This window comes from Lytechinus variegatus, chromosome 5 (assembly GCF_018143015.1).
Source record: "Lytechinus variegatus isolate NC3 chromosome 5, Lvar_3.0, whole genome shotgun sequence".
Lineage (NCBI taxonomy): Eukaryota > Metazoa > Echinodermata > Echinoidea > Temnopleuroida > Toxopneustidae > Lytechinus > Lytechinus variegatus.
Window position 1 is genome coordinate 32,953,692 of NC_054744.1, and position 17,960 is coordinate 32,971,651.

Sequence of the window (17,960 nt, forward strand, 5' to 3'; positions counted from 1 at the left end):
TCATGATATATATATTTTTTTCATAATACAAGATAAAGCAGGATAAACCTTTAAGTAGTGTACATTTGCATAAAGTTGATTTTCACTAAATTGAAAAGCATTTAAGAGAATTGTCCTATTTAAAAAATACAAGCATAAGTAAAATTTAATATTTGCATAATTCAAAAGTGAATTGCAACTTTGAGGTGCCAGAAAAATGTTCAGAGTATTTAGTATGTAGTACAGTATGCCAAATTGCAGCTGATTAATGATGGGATTTAAAAATACAAAGCTCAACTAGTATGCAAAATATTTTGCTATAATCTGAATATTTGTTTAAAATATAAATATATAAAAGAAAAACCTTTTTTCAGCCTTCTAACTACACATTTTATATCGCCTTAAACTTTAAAAGTCCCCTGCCTTTATTGAATTTAGAAATGTCATTTTCTGTTTTTGCTCTGAAGTATGTAAGAACTAGTTTTAAGAACAGAAGAAAAGCAATGGATTTTATTTTATTCTTCCCTGAAAAAAACAATAGCAATATTAAGTTATTATGAGTAATACTTGAAATATTCAGGGACACTTTTTCTGTGATAATGATGTATAATAATCCCTGAAAAAAAGTTTAAAAATGCACATGAAGCATAAAATATCCAATAGAAATGTTGAATCTAGAGAATGGCTAAAACAAGAAAATCATGATATTACACCTTGTCATGGTCACACAATTAATGACAAGATTTCTAACTTAATCTATAATTTTTCTAAGCTTCTGTTGTTGTTTGCGTTTGAAGGGGAAATTTCTTCCTCAGTTCAAGCAAATTTACTTGCAGTGTACATGTACCCAGACAAGTGCTTTTTACCAAAAATCGATTCATGAATAAATTGATTCACGCCTGTCAAAAAAAGTAAAGTAAAGTGAGCCTGTAATCACAATTATCATTCATAGAAAAAAGGAACATTCATATATAACAGGTTTTTCCTTTCAGTAAAGATAAGGAATATTATTTTGGGTTCTTTGTAAGATTATGAATGCAGAAGTTGCATACAACACAACAATAATAGGAGGTTCTTGTTGGCAGATGACAGAGACAAGTCCAAAGCAGAACTCGGAACCAATAAATGTACATTAGGCTCTTCAACACAATAACTTCAACAGAAAAGGAGCCTTTCATATTAAGCTTTGATCTCTTAACACAAATAAAAAGCAACATTCAGAAATATGATAAAGCATACCCAGAAAACCCTAAAATGCAATATATATTGAAAACACACAAGGATAGTATGGAATGCACAAAACCTTTGGGTTGGTAAGAGGGAATGAAACACACAAAGTACAAAAAAGTATAGAAAATAGTATTGAACATTAGACTGTGAAGGCTACTGGATATCCATGAATTTTTTCCCCAAAACCAAAATACTCCAGAAACACTTATAGTATAGATCATCAATTCTAAGACTGTGCACAGCAAAAACTGTGGTGTTAACCGGTGTACATAGAGGACAACACCACTTATTTTACATTGGTGTTAAATTGGTGGTGTTAGTTTTACAACTATAGGTGTTATTACAACACCTTTTGTTGTTACATTTACACTCTTTGGTGTTATGTTTAATCTCTAGGGTGTAAATTTAACACCCAGGGTGTGGTCCTCTATTAACACCAATTGGTGTCATTTTAACACCGCAGTTTTTACAGTGTGGATGACTAAAAATTGTATGGTTAGAGAAGAGAGAGACCTTGTCATAACACAGCTTTAACAAAAAAAAAGAGCAATTATCATTTTTTTAATATGAGTATAATGGCCAAATGGCCAATTAACATTACAAGACCAGTCAAACACGGTTTTTAATACTTTATCATATTATTTCACATGAGGATTCTTACATAGAAAATAGCACGCCTGAATGGACGAAAGTGGTTATGAATCTGTGGTTTCAAACCATGATGTAGGTAGATTTTTTAATTCAGCGCATACATTAATATTGAGAAGAGTCAAGCAACATTTATAGTTTCCTTGTTTGAAAATTCATATTTGAAAATATTGCAATTTTTCCCAAAATATTGGATAGAGACTGGTTGTGTCACGGTTGAGCTTTATTCTCTGGGTCTCTCACCCAATCCAAGACTTTTTATGAAAACAAAGTGAAAAACGGCCATCTTTTCCATAATATCCTTCAATTACAGCAATATATAAAATAAGATTGTATTGATTGATTTGAATTTACAATAAACCCCTCTGATGCAAGTTTACTCAAAAAGTATGAAGAGAAAATGGAAATATGATTGAACACAATGTCCAAAAAGTGCGTACCAATCTTGGGCAGTTTTAGTGTATGTCCTTTAATCTGAATGTGTGCAAAAATATGAAATAAAAGACACCTTAACAAGAGTCTGAGTTACATAAACAACTGGGGAATCTAGCTGAATGTTCTTCCATTTTTTACTCTTTATATATCTTCAAAGACACATCAACGGGAAGATCAAGACCCCATCTTACAAAGACTTGCAATTGATCCAATCAACCCTAACTGTTGAAAGCCAGCAACGTCAATATCAAAATTCGTTCAAAACATTTTTGAGATATGTCTATTCACACATTCATAGTTTTCTTGAAAATTCAGTGTGCTTCTCCTTGTTGACAAAAGACATTGGGGAAATTTCCTGAAAAAAATATGATGTTGATGGATTTCCATATATACTTGAGGTTGATCGGATCAATCGTAAGTCGTTTTTATGATGGAGAAAAGCACTTTAAATCCCACGAGCAACAAGCCATAGACATGATTTTTGTTAAGGTGCCTAACACAGCATTGGTCCCAATGGATATAAAAAATCATGTTTGATAATAATTTCACAAGTTTCACTAAAATTCTTCAAGACTTCTCCCACCGTGCAATACAATAAAAATAATCAAAACTACTTGAAGTGTCATTGACAAAAACAAACTTTTGTCTTTTTGGTATCTCAATAATAGCGCATTAGAATGATCTTTTCTCTTCATGAAGCAAGACAGAAGAAGTCAATCTTGCAACTTGAGGTTACCCAAAACACAATCCAGACATGGTCCTCACTATTGAGAGACCCACCTCAGATTGTCTGAATAATAAAATCTCAAAACAATGCCATCCTAATCGACAATCAAATATTTCCTGCAAAATATGTACATGTGCAGAAAGTTTTTGAACAATTATATTTACAGGTAATGTAAATAAATAGTGATAGATGATGTTTCATCTTGAATCTAAAAATCAATTTCTTGAATCATGTAGTATTTCTCTACACTGTTAAACTGCAAAACGTTTTCAGCCTGAAGTATACTAAAACACATGAATATGCATGACAAGGGAACTAAATTTTCTCTATTCTTTCTCTAAGACCTACCATATTTCCAATTTGTGAAAGAATTGCACCATCTCTACCAGGTTTTAATTTTTTACATCCCTTTATATCCCCATTTTATAATTTTACAAACTAAACTCCATATAAAGCAGAGAATATTCATAGGCAAAATTAGCAAAATAGACATGGCCTTTTCATTAATACATCAAATGCCATAACTGTTATACTCACAACACATGCATTTCACCTGTTCAGTAAAACTCTGTAATATTCATTGCAATGTAGTTGAATGTTAAATTAGTCTGTTTAACTATTTTGTCCATTACATCCCATATACCACTTTGTTCATTACAACTAGAAAGAACGGGCACAAAATTGAAGAGCTCAGTTCTAAATGCTACTACAAGTTATGATTTCAATATTGCTAAGTTTAATATACAGGTATCTACCGAACTTAAAAAATCAATTTCCAACTACTGCTATCACAAATGAAGATTAATTTGTTTTTGTCTTTTTTTTCATGTGCTACTTAAACAATGGCATGCTAACTAAAACTCAATTTTCCTCAAGAAATTGATTTAGTATCTTTTGGAATGGACAGCCCTTCATAAGCAAAATGAGTAAGCTTTGTAAGAGTCAACTTCTCAAGGATGGATTACGAGAAAGGGTCTAAACCCTAAAATCTTAAACTGATGAAGTCTATATTTGAGTAGAAATTACATCTCAAAATGGACAAAGTTTAAATCCTGAATATATATAAAAAAGATTATGTTACACTGACTCTATCGCATATCAACTTTGGTCATAATGGGAACGGTTCATAACAAGTGGTTCACTTATAATCAATCCAGATCCCTTCTGAACCTGCAAATGAATTTGAATCCATTACTAAAAGACCACAAACATAGTTCTCTTCAAGATTATTTGTCAATTTGACCCATCTTCTGGACGTGCAGATCGATTTGAGCCTGTCCATAAAAAGACCATTCTTTGATGCAACCATTATGTTGTTCAGCCTGAATAGATAGACCAACTGTCTATAGATTTCAAGTTTTATACAGTGGGCAGTATTTGTGACATGAGCTTGTTCAATTAACATAGATTCACTTACAGGCCAAATGCAACTTTTAACAATGCTTTTCTTGAACTCAATAAACCTTGTACACTTGGCTAGACCCATCGTCCCAGTTTACAAAAGAGAAATCCTGTAAACGAGGAAAGGGGCTCTCATCCCACAGAAGGGTTAACTCTCCTATTCCGCTGCCGAGGCTGTCGCTGCGGCTGCCATTACGGCACCTTTCATGGTGTTGGAGTCGGAGCTTCCTGCGGCGGCAGCACCGGCGGCCAAGTGAGAGAAAATATCACCCATACCTCCTAGACGTTGCATGGCAATCACTGCGGCGGCTGCAGCCTGCAAGGGCGAAAGGAAGAGAGATGGTGTACACAACGTATGAGAAAACTAGTGAGAATACAACTGTAAGTGATATACATGTAGGGGGCACACAAATAGCAGACCAGGATCGTGTTCAATGAATTCAAGCATGACTTTATGCACGACCTTACGCAAAACTAGATTCACAACTTGAGGTCTTTAATAAAAAATGTTATGTTGTCCTCATACAATATGCTGTAAAATGCAAAAAAGGCACTATTTCTTGTTGGGGGGTTCTTAGGCAGAATCAAATATACAAATGCAATGTTTTTAGGTGACAATGTCAGATTTTGGCAAAGAATTTACCCAAATTTGTATTGATGGCTCTACAAAAGGGCACTTTGCATTGTGACATATTGCATAAATAAATCCTCCCATGCATGATAAAAAAATTACTGATTTTGGGCTCATGAGGGCAACATAGAAATTCTATTAGGCCTTGTGCATGATTTTTGGCACAACTACATGTAGGGCATTTTCTAAGGTCATGCATAAAATAATTTTTAACTTAGAAGCACCTTTATAAAATAACCCCTATGCTGTCATAAGTTTTCCTCAATAAAAAGCAAAATTTCAATTACAGGTAGAAGTGAATCTACTGTATGTAAGCTAAAAGATGCCATTGAATGACAAGATATCAACTTAATAACGATACTTGTGAAATCTGGTTTAGAGAACATGCCAAGAATACATGTATGCTCTCATTGTCACATCTGTGTATTTCTGATACTGACAGAAGATTATATAATACAATTTGTAAACTTGCAAGAAACTATTTGCAATCAGGAATGCTAATTTCAATTGTGACTATCTTCTTACAGCAAATCAGTTCTGTATTCTATTACAAAAAACAGACCAACAAGTATCACAAATTTTTGTAATAAATGAAGCTCATGATTACTTCGGGGGACTAAAATCAACTCAACTGATTACATGTCATTCGATATACCCTTGATATTAACCCATAATAATATCTCTTCATTATCTTCATGTAGGAATACATCTAACAATGGAGTCTAATGAAGCAGTAAGGGCAATTATTTTCCTCTCATATCAGTATCAATTTACAATACAAGCAGGGGACATTATAATGAATTGTCATCTCTCTCCCTCTCCCCCTCTCTCCCTCTCTCTCTCACACACACACACACACCCACACACACACACACACACAAAGTCCCCTTCCCTTCAGTTCTTCCTACTCTTTATCACTTTCTTGCCTACACGTAGGCCTATGTCTTCCATCTCACTATTAAAACAGACATCCTCTATCCAAATCACAGCCTGCCCGGTTTCACAGCATGAAATGTATTTCCTTCCCTTTTCATTTCACGAGTGGCCATGAAAATGATCTTGACACACATCATTACAGTCACAATTTATTCCGCCCACTGCAATCGTACTCAGCTGGGGTAAAGTAGGTCAAATTCTAAATGTCAAATCAAACATTGAAATGGAGTTGACCATGGTGGCATTTATTATCATATATAGCTACATGTACTTCTCCTTTAAAAATAATAGTGCATCTTAAAGACATGACATGTTTCCAAAAACATGTGAAAATTGAGCTGAAGTGAAATGTATATTTTTAAAAGAATGTGCACTTTTGCAGTGGTCAAGATATTTGAGTTAGAAGCTGTTTCTTTCAGACATTGAGTACCACCAAAATTTGACAACTACTTTGCAGTCTTCTTACAAGCATCAATACTTCCATAACTTGGCCTCATATCACCCAATATTCCACACCAAACCACCATTAACACAATTACTACTATCAAAACCACCAACACTAATACCACTGTCAAACCCACCAACACCAATACCACTGTCAAACCCACCAAAAAACCACACCAACACCAATAGCACTATCAACCTCACCAAAACCACTAACACCAATACCACTATCTACTTCACCAACACTACCACCAATAACATAAATACCACTATCAAGCCCACTAAAACCACCACCACCAACACTACCACCAACCTCACCAAAATCACAACCACCAACAATAGCACAATGAACCCTACCAATACCTCCAACACCAATACCACTATAAACCCCACCACTGTCCCTATCAACCCACAAAAACCACCACCATCAACACCAATACCATTATCAACCTCACCAACACTAACACCATCACCTTTATCAAATCTACCACATCCAACACCACCACCACCACCAAGAGATCATCATCTCCACTACAGGTAACACCATCAATCACCTTTATCCTTCCCAGTCTGCCATACCTTCAATTTTCTCTTGGCATTGAATTCCTTGATATTCTCTATGGTTGCGCACGGTATGTTCTTGGTACTAGCTGCGCTGTTTTCTGCCCGTACCCATGGGTGCTGAAGGGCTTGTTTTGCCGTTAATCTTTTCTCTGGATCTGTCACCAGCAGTCTACTGATGAAATCCTGATAGAAAGGAAACAAAATGTGCAGTGATTGGTGAATCGTATTACCAAACAAGTATCCACTATTTATTAATATCACACACAATATTGTGGAAATGATTTCAAATAGAGATAGCACTGAACCCAATAAAATAAAGTGAGTACATATACATTTATAAAATGTGCGCCAGAAGATTCTGGAAGATATTGTGTAATTGCTGAAAAATAAGCATAATACGAAGCATGACATTTCAGCAAAATGTTGATCTTTATCCAAGCAATAACAAAACAATGTCCTACATGTTCTTATCTGTATTTGTGATCTTTAGCTCAGATTTCACATTTTTTTTAAAGTTCAGTTTACCAGATCTAGATCTAGGAGTATATATGGTGACAATTAACCCTGGTTTTACAGACTTTCTCATGAAATCAGTGTTGATTTCTCTAATTTCATCAGACCCTCATAAGAAATAGTATATGACAAATCATAAAATAGTATATACACAAAGTTTTATCGATTCAACAACCCTTTATCAATTTTTCTAATTATTATCACCATACCCTTGCACTATAAGCCAGTTTGGAGTTCCATTCTGCGCATGATCAGGAGGTGACATGATGGTTTAATATTTAATGAGATAAGCACCAATTCAATGTATTAATTATTCATATATTCTTTTGAATTGTGTTTTTCATTAGATCCTCAAGAGACATCAATGCGTCCACTCGCGACTGGTATTTCACAGTTGGCCAAGTACTTGTTATAGCAACACGCTAATGCATTCAAAGTAAAAATGCAACAAAGACCTTCATCGAGTGTTAATTGGTGTGCTATTCTAGTCACCGGTTCTATACAATTTCTGCACCCTGCTCTGTAAGGAATGCTTACATAATATCTTGCCTTGAAATCTGCCTATCATAATGAAAGAAATGAAAGGTCATTTGACCAAAATTGCCCATGATGTAACTCCGAAACTGGGCTACTGGAGATATTACCCAACCACCATTGTCACCCTTACTGCCCTAGTCATGTGATGGCACTTTGACCAATCACAAAATAGTAATCTACATAGTTTTACCTGGTATAAGCCTGTTCACGGTTGTAAACTGCGCATGAGGATTAACCCTAAAAAGACTGGGGGGGGGGCTGATTCAGCCCCCCCCTCGACATTTTTTGCGATAAATCCGCTGCGCAAAATTTTTTGACCGCGTCGCTCGCTGACTTTTTACTTTCAAGTCTCGCGCAACTTTTGAGACCAAAATTGTGACCCCCGGGTACGCGGTTCCAAAATTACGCAACATTTCGTAAGTGCATGCAGACCCAAAATTACTCAAAAACGTGAATTTGTGTACAAATCCAATGCAAATAGTGTTCTTAGCCAAAATTCACAAATGTTTCATTATTTTTCCTTTTACTGCTTAAAATCAATTGTATCTTGTGTATGGTCAAAATAAAGTCCCCGACAATTTCCATTGAAAAAACAATAAAAAACAAAAAGTCGAAAAACAAAGAAATACATAAGAAATTTAGAAAACAATAGAATACATAAGAAAATAAATTTGATTTTGATTTTTTTTTAAATCAATTTGATCAGATGCCTATCTAGAGTATGTGAAACAAAAATTAGCATTTCAGGGGCATTATTTTATTAATTAGAGCAAACTTATGATTTTACGCATAAATTAGCATAATTAATGAGATTTTTTGCCGAATTTGATGTTATAGTTTTGTAGATAATGCCATGGGTAATGCGTATGCCAATTTTCGTCGCGATCGCGCGATCAACGGCCGAGATCATTAGGGGGGCTGAATCATCCCCCCCCCCAGTCTTTTTAGGCGTCGAAATAGCCCAGTCTATTTAGGGTTAAAGGTCATGAAAGTGGCTTTCAAATTCACTGACATTAGGCATTTGTGATTTGATGATTCATGTATTTCTTTTTAAAAATATTCATTTTATCACATCCGAGCTGAAGAGTAATAAATAGAGCCTTCATAACCAGTATTTCACAGTAGCCTAAACAATAGTCAAATGTGCCAAAGGCAGACAATAACACAGATTTCCAAACTTTATCCCTGATGTACTATTCTAGTCACCTGGTCTATACAATGCCTTTTGTTCTTAGAATTTGAATATTCTACCTGTAAACTTTACGCAACATCTACATTTGAAGATGAAAGTGCCTATCCTAATGAAAAATCACGAAGGTCATTTGAGAAAAGTTGATCATGAGCTAACCGTGAACTGGCTTTATATTAAAACATTGTGATAAAAAATTATTATACCTTGGCGCTGGTGGAGATATCGTCCCACCAAGGTGAGATGAAGGCATAGTCAGCCTTCAGGATCTTTTTGTAGATATGTTTGTCTCCTTTTTCATCATAGAATGGTTCGAATCCACAGAGAAGGATGTAAGTAATTACTCCTATACTCCACATATCCACTCCCATATGGTACGCCTTCCCATGTAGAACCTCTGGTGCTGTACAGATAAAAAAACAAAATCACTCGTGAAAAACTTTCAGTCAACAAAAAGGAAACAATGATAATTTATTATGTTACAATACAATATAGTACAGCGCGTCCCACAAAAAGGGAAACCCGTTTTCAGAGACTGATTTCACAATTAGTAAATTGTGTTTTTACTCAGAATTCAATACTTTCTTAAGAGTGGAATCTGATCATAAATTTGAGACCAACAGCTTTAGCAAATCATTCATGCATAGCAGATTACAAACAATATCAGGAACTATTTGTGCAGAAACTCATGTGTGAATCGGGATCCACTTTTATTTCAGAGATCTGTGAGAGAAACTTAACGAAGAATACAAAAGAAATTCTAATGAGCCAACCGACGAATAAGCACCTGTCGCATCATGAACCAATCTTGTCCAATTTTTTCAGCGCAACCTGATTTGGACATTAAAATGTTTGTCTCATATTAGGTATCAAAATATAGAGGAATTAACTGAATTGTACGATGAAGTACATATCATGATTCATTTGTCTTTGAAGAAAAATGACAGGAATCCCAGATTCCTTTTACTAGGATTCACTGAATCCTATTTCTTGATAACAAGAATTTGATATTTTTTAATATAAAAACATGGAATGCTTGATATCATAAGTATTAAGATTTGTAGAAGATAAAACGGCTTGCAATTCGTTGGCATAAACTGGGTAAAACATCAGGCGAGGCTACCCCTCAGGACCTGCATAATTCCAAGCACACCTCTATGAAACATTCCCCCCTGTCCCAAAGCCAACAAGTTAATACTTTTCACCTGCCTGTGAGTATGTAGTAAATTAAATTCAGATTACAATCATAATGGGGAACAAAATTGTTCACATACCGCAGTATCCAGGCGTTCCACACACGGTCTTCATGAAAACATCCTGGTCCATGATTTTTGAAAGGCCAAAGTCAGCCAGTTTAAGGGGTGCCTCGTCGCTCATGTTCTCATACAGCAGGTTCTCTGGCTTGAGGTCTCTATGCACAATGGCTTGAGAATGGAGATACTGGGGAGAAACATTGAAATAAAAGAATTCAGGGAGGTGGTTCATAATAAATTTTAAGTCCAACATAAAATCATACATGTACTTAAGCCTTTAGTTCAAAATGGGTTGTTTCAGACCAGGCATTACCTGGGAGGGAGGGGGGAGTCAAATTGACCAACATGACTGAACCATTAAAAAATGGTAGTACCACATGTTCAGGGAGAAATAAATTGTTATTTGACAATGAGGACAATGAGGAGAAAATGAGAACATTTCATATCATAAAATACAAAAGAAATACATGTAGTGAGTGGGTGATGCCATCAGTCTAGGGCTGGGACTAAGACCTGGGTACCCGGGTCCTGCCCGGAATCCTCAAGTACATGTACCCTGGTACCTGAAAACGAAAATATCTCAATAGTTTTATTCAAAATTTATCCTGAATTTCAATAAGAAGTTTCACAATACTACAATTTCACAGCATTCACTTCAAAACTCATCAGTGATGTTTTTGATAAAAGAATTATGTAGATTTTTTTTTAAGTTGGCAAGATTTCTAAACATTTTACATAATATTTTACATCAAGAATTTTAAATATACATTAATTGTGTATGACTTTCACATTTACTTGAAAATTTTGTCTCAATGATTTTTAATGAAAAAGTTGGGTAAAAGATTCAAATACCACCGACTTTCCCTGCAAAATTTCGGAAAAATGTGTAATTAACAAAATTGCACAATGTTTCATTTCATAGAAGGTACCTGAAAATTTGCTATAAGTTATAGTTGGTAAAACTGACCAAATAGAAAAAAAAACAGGAAATTCCACAAAATGTCCGAAATGAAAATTTTCAACCCAAGAAATTGCAGCTTACACTAAAAAAATACATAAATGATGTTTTACATTGTTAAAATTACCCCTTAAAAAGTGCCGGCAATATTCCAAAAAGTGTCCTGCATAGAAGTATGCTACGTAAAGTGGACTTCAAATTTTCAGCAAGTACATACTTTTTCCACCAAAAATTTGGTCCAGAAAAATATCGAGAAAACTTCAAACAAGTCATAACACATTGATGCTGTGGTGAAATGCAAAAAGTATTCATACAAAACTTGTAGATTTTTTTTACTACATCATATCAAAATTTAGGAGAAAATCTACACTAATAATGTAAAGATACAGCCAAAAATAAATAAATACATTAACAAATTGCCGAAAAAATGTTTTTTAACTTTGAAAGTAATTTTGACATCATCACAAAATCTCCAAATGAGATATTGACTATATCCAAGAATGAGGAAAATTTGGGGGTCCCCGTTCCTTCTGAAGAGCTACAGTGAATATTTAATAGGCATGTTTTTGTCCATATAGAGCATATGGAAAGAGCTCAAAGGCACGTGTGCTGCAAAGTTTAATGGGTGCTAATTCCCTTATTAATGAACGTAGAGAGCTGATTGAGGTATAAATTTGATCAGAATTATACCATTAATAGATACGCATAGAAAAATCAGTAAATTTATGCTGCGTAACGCTGTTATGCACGAAAACGTGCGCATGTATGTGCGCACACAAAATGTTGAAATGGTTAAAATGACCTGAAACCCCAAAATTTTTATAAACTATTTTAAGATTTTTTTTAGCTTTGACGCACGCGTCGTGACCTTTACATGACCTTTGATGACATTGACAGACGAAATTTGACCTAAAGTTTATTTGATGTAATATGATTGACTATTGATTATCTGTTATGTAGATATGATGAAATAAATAATTTTACACAATGGAGATGACATCATTACTTGATGACTTTACGTTCAAAGTAAAAAAACAATTTTCGGCAATTCGTTATTATTTATATTCTTATATATGGCTGTATCTTTATTATTGATGACTTTGAAACGCTTAGTATGACGTCTCTATGGTAGATTATTATGACGAAAGATTCAGCGAAATAGAAACAGCCCATTTGGAGAAAAGTTGGTGACAAACATAGGTGCGAAAATAGATAAAGAAAGAAAGAAATAAAGAAATAAATAATAAAGAAAATTCTGACGAAATTAAGAGGTGATCTATCATAGACAGACCACCTAATAACATGTTTGAGTACAGGTGATGCACATACGTCTGTTACAATGCTCCAATAGGCTTTTGGTGTTGCACTCGAATGCCATTTTCTCATTAAGGAGGGAACGCTGAATGACCCGCTTCCCTCCCACTATCTCTGGTTATATCACCCAAGAAATATCATCATCTCCCACGAGGGCTATTGTCGGTCATCAGCGCTGAATGATATGAAGTAACCTCCCACATAGAGTTCAATATTACAGTCAGAGAAGGAGACTCTATTTGATTTAATACTGAATGCTATAAAGTTATTTGATTTCACTTCAAACTGGAATAATCATTCATTCATTGACTGACAAACTGGCTAATTGATTGGTTTACTAATTGACTGCTTGATTAATGACTTTATTAATTAATCAATTAATCAATCAATTCATACATTCATTCAGTAGTAAAACTGATATACATGTAAAGGTGAAATGTCATGTATTATTCATGATTATAATCAATGCAATTGAACCATTCATTCATTTGTGGAGTCATTTGTCTGTGATAGATCTATTTCATTTTGGCATTAACTTTTCTTGTTTTTAACCAACATATCGACATGTATGGTGTTGGCAAACCTTTTCACCATTTAACGTTATTTTGTCTAATGCAGAGCTCTGATTGTCCAAGAAAAATTTCAAAAATAAATCATTTATTGCAATTTTGATCAGTGTTCAAAATTCTGCTTGAATTGTTTTGCTGGACAGGTATATATAACGAAGCAGTAATGATAACGATGCAATAGGTTATAGGGAAATGGTACAGATTGTTTTCATTGTTATTTGGATACTGTATGTCCCATTATTTTTTTTCAATCAAAAGAGAATTAAGACAATGGATTAATGTGTCTGACCGATCATAGAACAACAAGGTAAGAGATTTAGAGATATACTTCCCCATAACATCCACTCCAAATCTATATGAATGACATATCTAATTTCAAAGCTCAAATTTCAAGTTTTGAAAGTCAAATGAAGCTATCAGAGTTCAGAAACGTTAAGTGGCGGCCACACAGAAGCGTTGTTTTTAGCGAAACAGAACTCTAACAGTAGGGGCAGTCACAACTTTCACGGCATAGATGCATTGTTTTCACTAACAGAGCACTATCAGGCCTATCAGTATCGATAAACTCATAAAAGCCTAGCCGAATTCCTACTAATAAACAATAAAAGGCCCAGCAGAAGCTAACAGTGGCGCTAATGTTAATACAATCGCTAACAGTGCCAAGGGCACCAATAGTGACGATGTTAGTGAATAATTTCTCCTTTTAAAACTTGTCCCCCTTTCTTACATGTACATGTATACTAAGTATAGACCTTGACTGAATTAAAGGGGTATTCCGGCCCCACAGAAAAATTATGAAAAAATGGAGTAAAACTAGTTGAGCACATTGCTTCAAAATCTGATAAAAAATAACAAAATTCTTGAATATCAAAAATTTAACACTGTATTTTGCAAATGGTATTACTGACCAGCATGTGGCCATGAATATGCAATAAATAGAACGATGATGCCATATCCTCTAGCTGTTTCCCCTTTTTCTGATTTTATCAAAATGAACTCGTAATTGTCTCGAATGTGTGTATGTCACCCCGAGTAACAAAATGATGATCTTTGAATTGAAGCAGTATTCTGGGTGGACAAAATTTAGATAAACCTATTTTGTATGATACAAAAGACCCTCACTGCATATTCCTGAAGACATGAATATAAATTTCACCGAAGTAGGGCCTAATGCAAAATTTTAAGATTTTTTGTATTCATTTTCAATTTTTATTAATTTATCAGTGTTTTGTTTCTCTCACTTTACTGTTCAAACCGTATTATTTTCTTCAGCATGGAGTACCCCTTTAAAAATGGGTATAGCGGGGGATGTTGATTAGTGCCAAGATATGATCCTTTTCATTAACATTTTTTTCTCCCAAGATATATAACTTTTTAAGTCCTTGAAGACATGTTTAAGAATAGACCCTACATTTAAAGAAGAACAATAGCTGATGAAATTCATCGCAGATAATCATCATTGGCAAATACTCTATCATGAGCATGATGAGTGAAGTCTGTGAAGAGCATTTTCAAAAAAAGAAACTGATAAAAAGTGAGATAGCATTTCCTTTGGTACAGAATATCCATCGTAATATCATGATAGGCTACTTTTCTTGATCTTTTTAAAGCTTATTCGATATTTCTTAAAATTAAATACTAGTACTAGTAAGTAAGTATATATTTACTCCTTGCTGTCATTTCATGTTTAAAATGTAATAAGGAAATTTTTGTAGGCTTATGAAATAATAGATTACATTCCTTTACCCTTTCCTAGACAAGGTTTTAAACTTGTAGGATGTGCAAATTTAATCATAACTAAATCTTAAGTTAAGTCTAGATCACTACGCATGAATAATAGATTTTGCCTGACAACACTCGCGCCTAACGGTGCCCTAACAGTGCTTTCTGTGCCTTCTGTGTGATCTTTCTACCCATGTTTTAGTACTAGTAGCTGATTTGTTATAGAATACAGATTGTGATGTTAAGCGTTGATCCCAGATGTAAACAATGCATTAATAGCTCCATGCTTTGACGTTAGCCATCGCGGCGAGATTACCAGTTGTAACAGGGCCCTTCGCTAGCGTAGTGTTAGCGCAATGTAAGCTAACAGGGTTTCTGTGCAGCCGATACAGAACTATAGAGATTTTTCATTTATATAGGTTTTATCTTTTATACTTGAAGAAGCATTTGTATTAAACAGTTTGCCATAAAAGTAGCCTACATATACGTCAGTATGCCTAAATGTTCGGTGTGACATGTAGTCCCTATAAAGGAGGTAAGAACCAGTAGGTTATTCGACATAAGATGCGTTGACAGCATTCATTTATATCGTACATGTACAATGTACAGTTCTAGCAAATATGTGATAACTGAAGTTGGGAGTTGAGCAACAGCTCTATGCAATACCACCGCTACTACCCTGCTATAAAGTTGGGGGCCACAGAGTTCTAAATTATTGGTTGGGGTTAACTCACTATGCATATTAAGTTCTGAAAGTGGAGTAATCATAACCCTGAACATTATATGAGTCTATACCTCCTCCCCCCCCCTCCATTATGAGGTTATAAAAGGTGTACTTGAGCTTATCAAAAATAATAAAATTGACTCATAATAGAGTAAAATCCATCGAGCAAAAAAAAATTCAAAATCTGGTAACAAATTATAAACAAAGAAGTTGGGCGATGTTGTGAAAAAGCAATTTTGCCTGCTTTCATGAATACATGTATGCAATACATGTAGCTGTGCTGATTATGTTTTAACTTCCACTTTGTATGGTTTTACAAGAAATCATAATTATTTTATATTTTCATGCAGTTGTGTAAGAAATGTCTCCCTAGTAACAAAACAAGTTGCAGCAAAGATTTTTCTACACATTGAATTAGCTGTCAATCAAATTTTTTCACTCTTGGTCATCAATTTTGAATAAATCTAATCTGATAAATAAGATACAATTACAAAAGAATATAAGTGGGGACATATGGCATCATCGGCTTTGCTTTAAAATATATCGCATTCCTGTATCGCAGAAATACAGTAAATAAAATGTAATGACTTTGTTATTCCTTGTCCAATATTTAATGAAATGTCTTGTTTGATTTTTTTTTTCTTTACCAAATAAAATCACAAATTATTTTTCAGCCGGAAGTACCACCTCCTTTGAGGGAAATTTGGCTCATGAGAAATTGTATGTGTACTCACCGAGACAGCTTGGCAGATTTCCCTGACACACTTTGCGGCATCCCTCTCACTATAGTACCCTCGCTCAACGATCCTTTCAAAAAGTTCTCCTCCCGTTACTAACTCTAACTGAAGATAGACATTGCATTCATCCTCAAACAGGTTTACTAGCTTGATCTGAAGAGAAAGATACAAAATGGAAAGTGGCATTTGAGCATTTCCTTCCTGAATCTAACTCTCAAAGGGAACAATTTTTCAAAATATTTTCTCACAAATATGCCTATAGTTTCCATCAGAATTGAAAGACATGGCAGATTACAAGTTTCAAGATCATTGATAACCAATTTTTATTTATTTATTTATTTATTTATTCATTGCAACCATGACAGTTAGATTATTGACAATTCAAAGAAGTACAGTTAAATTCACAATTACATATCAAATAAATATTTAAAACCAGTGAGAAATTTGTAACAATATACACTGTACATTAATACCAAAAACAAACAGGAAATAATCAGTATAAGAAGGAAAACAGAATATGAAGAATAAGCAGGGAATGAAAACAAGAATATCAATTCAAAGCTGACAAAATACTCACATGAAAGAGGGTGTGGGGGGTGGGGGTAAACAATGTTAAAATGATTGACACTTATGTTGTTTTTTTAATATACATGTACATGTAATATAGAAAGCTGGGATTCTGACATGAATGATAATATCACTCGAGGTTCATTTAAAAAAAAACAGTCACAACTCATAGAAATCATGATTTACCTATATTTGACCAAAAGCAGGACACTCGTACAAGAATGGACATAAATAGACAAAGGCACACTGCGGTACAAGTACATTGTACATGAACAGTAACACAAAGATTTAATAGTTATTGATCATGAGCCTGAGCTTCTGATTGATTTGATATGAAATCATAGAGTAACTGCAATCAATTTGTGAATATGTGACCCAGGTGAAAATAATATCGTAGGTATCAAGATGCAGCAACAATATACTGTAGCTTGGCTCTGCAACTGTACATTCATACCTACATTTGTACATGTACAAGATATGGTGGCTGTTATTTTGTAATCAATTTAAATGCTGAACTATAATTGGTCTAACTTGCTAGACTTCTATATCTTCTTCTCCTTCAGATCTTCTTCTCTTTCACATTTCAAAATGAACAAAGTTTATACCGATTTGCATTTTGCTTTATTGAGAGCATATTTAGCACATCAGTAAAGAAATGATTGATTCAGACTTTTTTGTAATGATATGTATTGACCAGGTATTGACTATGAAATAAATTTCCACTGTGGACAATTAAATTTGTAATTGAAAATGGTCTTAATACTAGAAAAATACAAACAATTTCACAAATGGTGAGATTGAGTTTTGTTTCCTCATTCTGATCATAAACATGAGCAATGGCCAGAATTCATGATCAGCTACTGCAAAAGTGTCTCAGAACCT

The 17,960-nt window shown here is 34.3% G+C and overlaps 1 protein-coding gene across 1 annotated transcript in view; it reads right to left on the bottom strand.

The window, feature by feature from the left end:
* Nucleotides 1–2,834: 2,834 nt before the first annotated feature.
* The window catches only part of LOC121415955 (calcium/calmodulin-dependent protein kinase type IV-like), a 44,874-nt gene continuing 29,748 nt past the window's right edge, over nucleotides 2,835–17,960 (bottom strand). The window contains exons 4-8 of the mRNA XM_041609365.1: nucleotides 16,509–16,664; nucleotides 10,509–10,674; nucleotides 9,441–9,637; nucleotides 7,011–7,178; nucleotides 2,835–4,736 (exon numbers count right to left, since the gene is read on the bottom strand). Of these exons, the coding sequence (XP_041465299.1) occupies nucleotides 4,578–4,736; nucleotides 7,011–7,178; nucleotides 9,441–9,637; nucleotides 10,509–10,674; nucleotides 16,509–16,664 (846 nt within the window). The 3' untranslated portion in view covers nucleotides 2,835–4,577. The remainder of the gene's footprint in view (nucleotides 4,737–7,010; nucleotides 7,179–9,440; nucleotides 9,638–10,508; nucleotides 10,675–16,508; nucleotides 16,665–17,960) is intronic.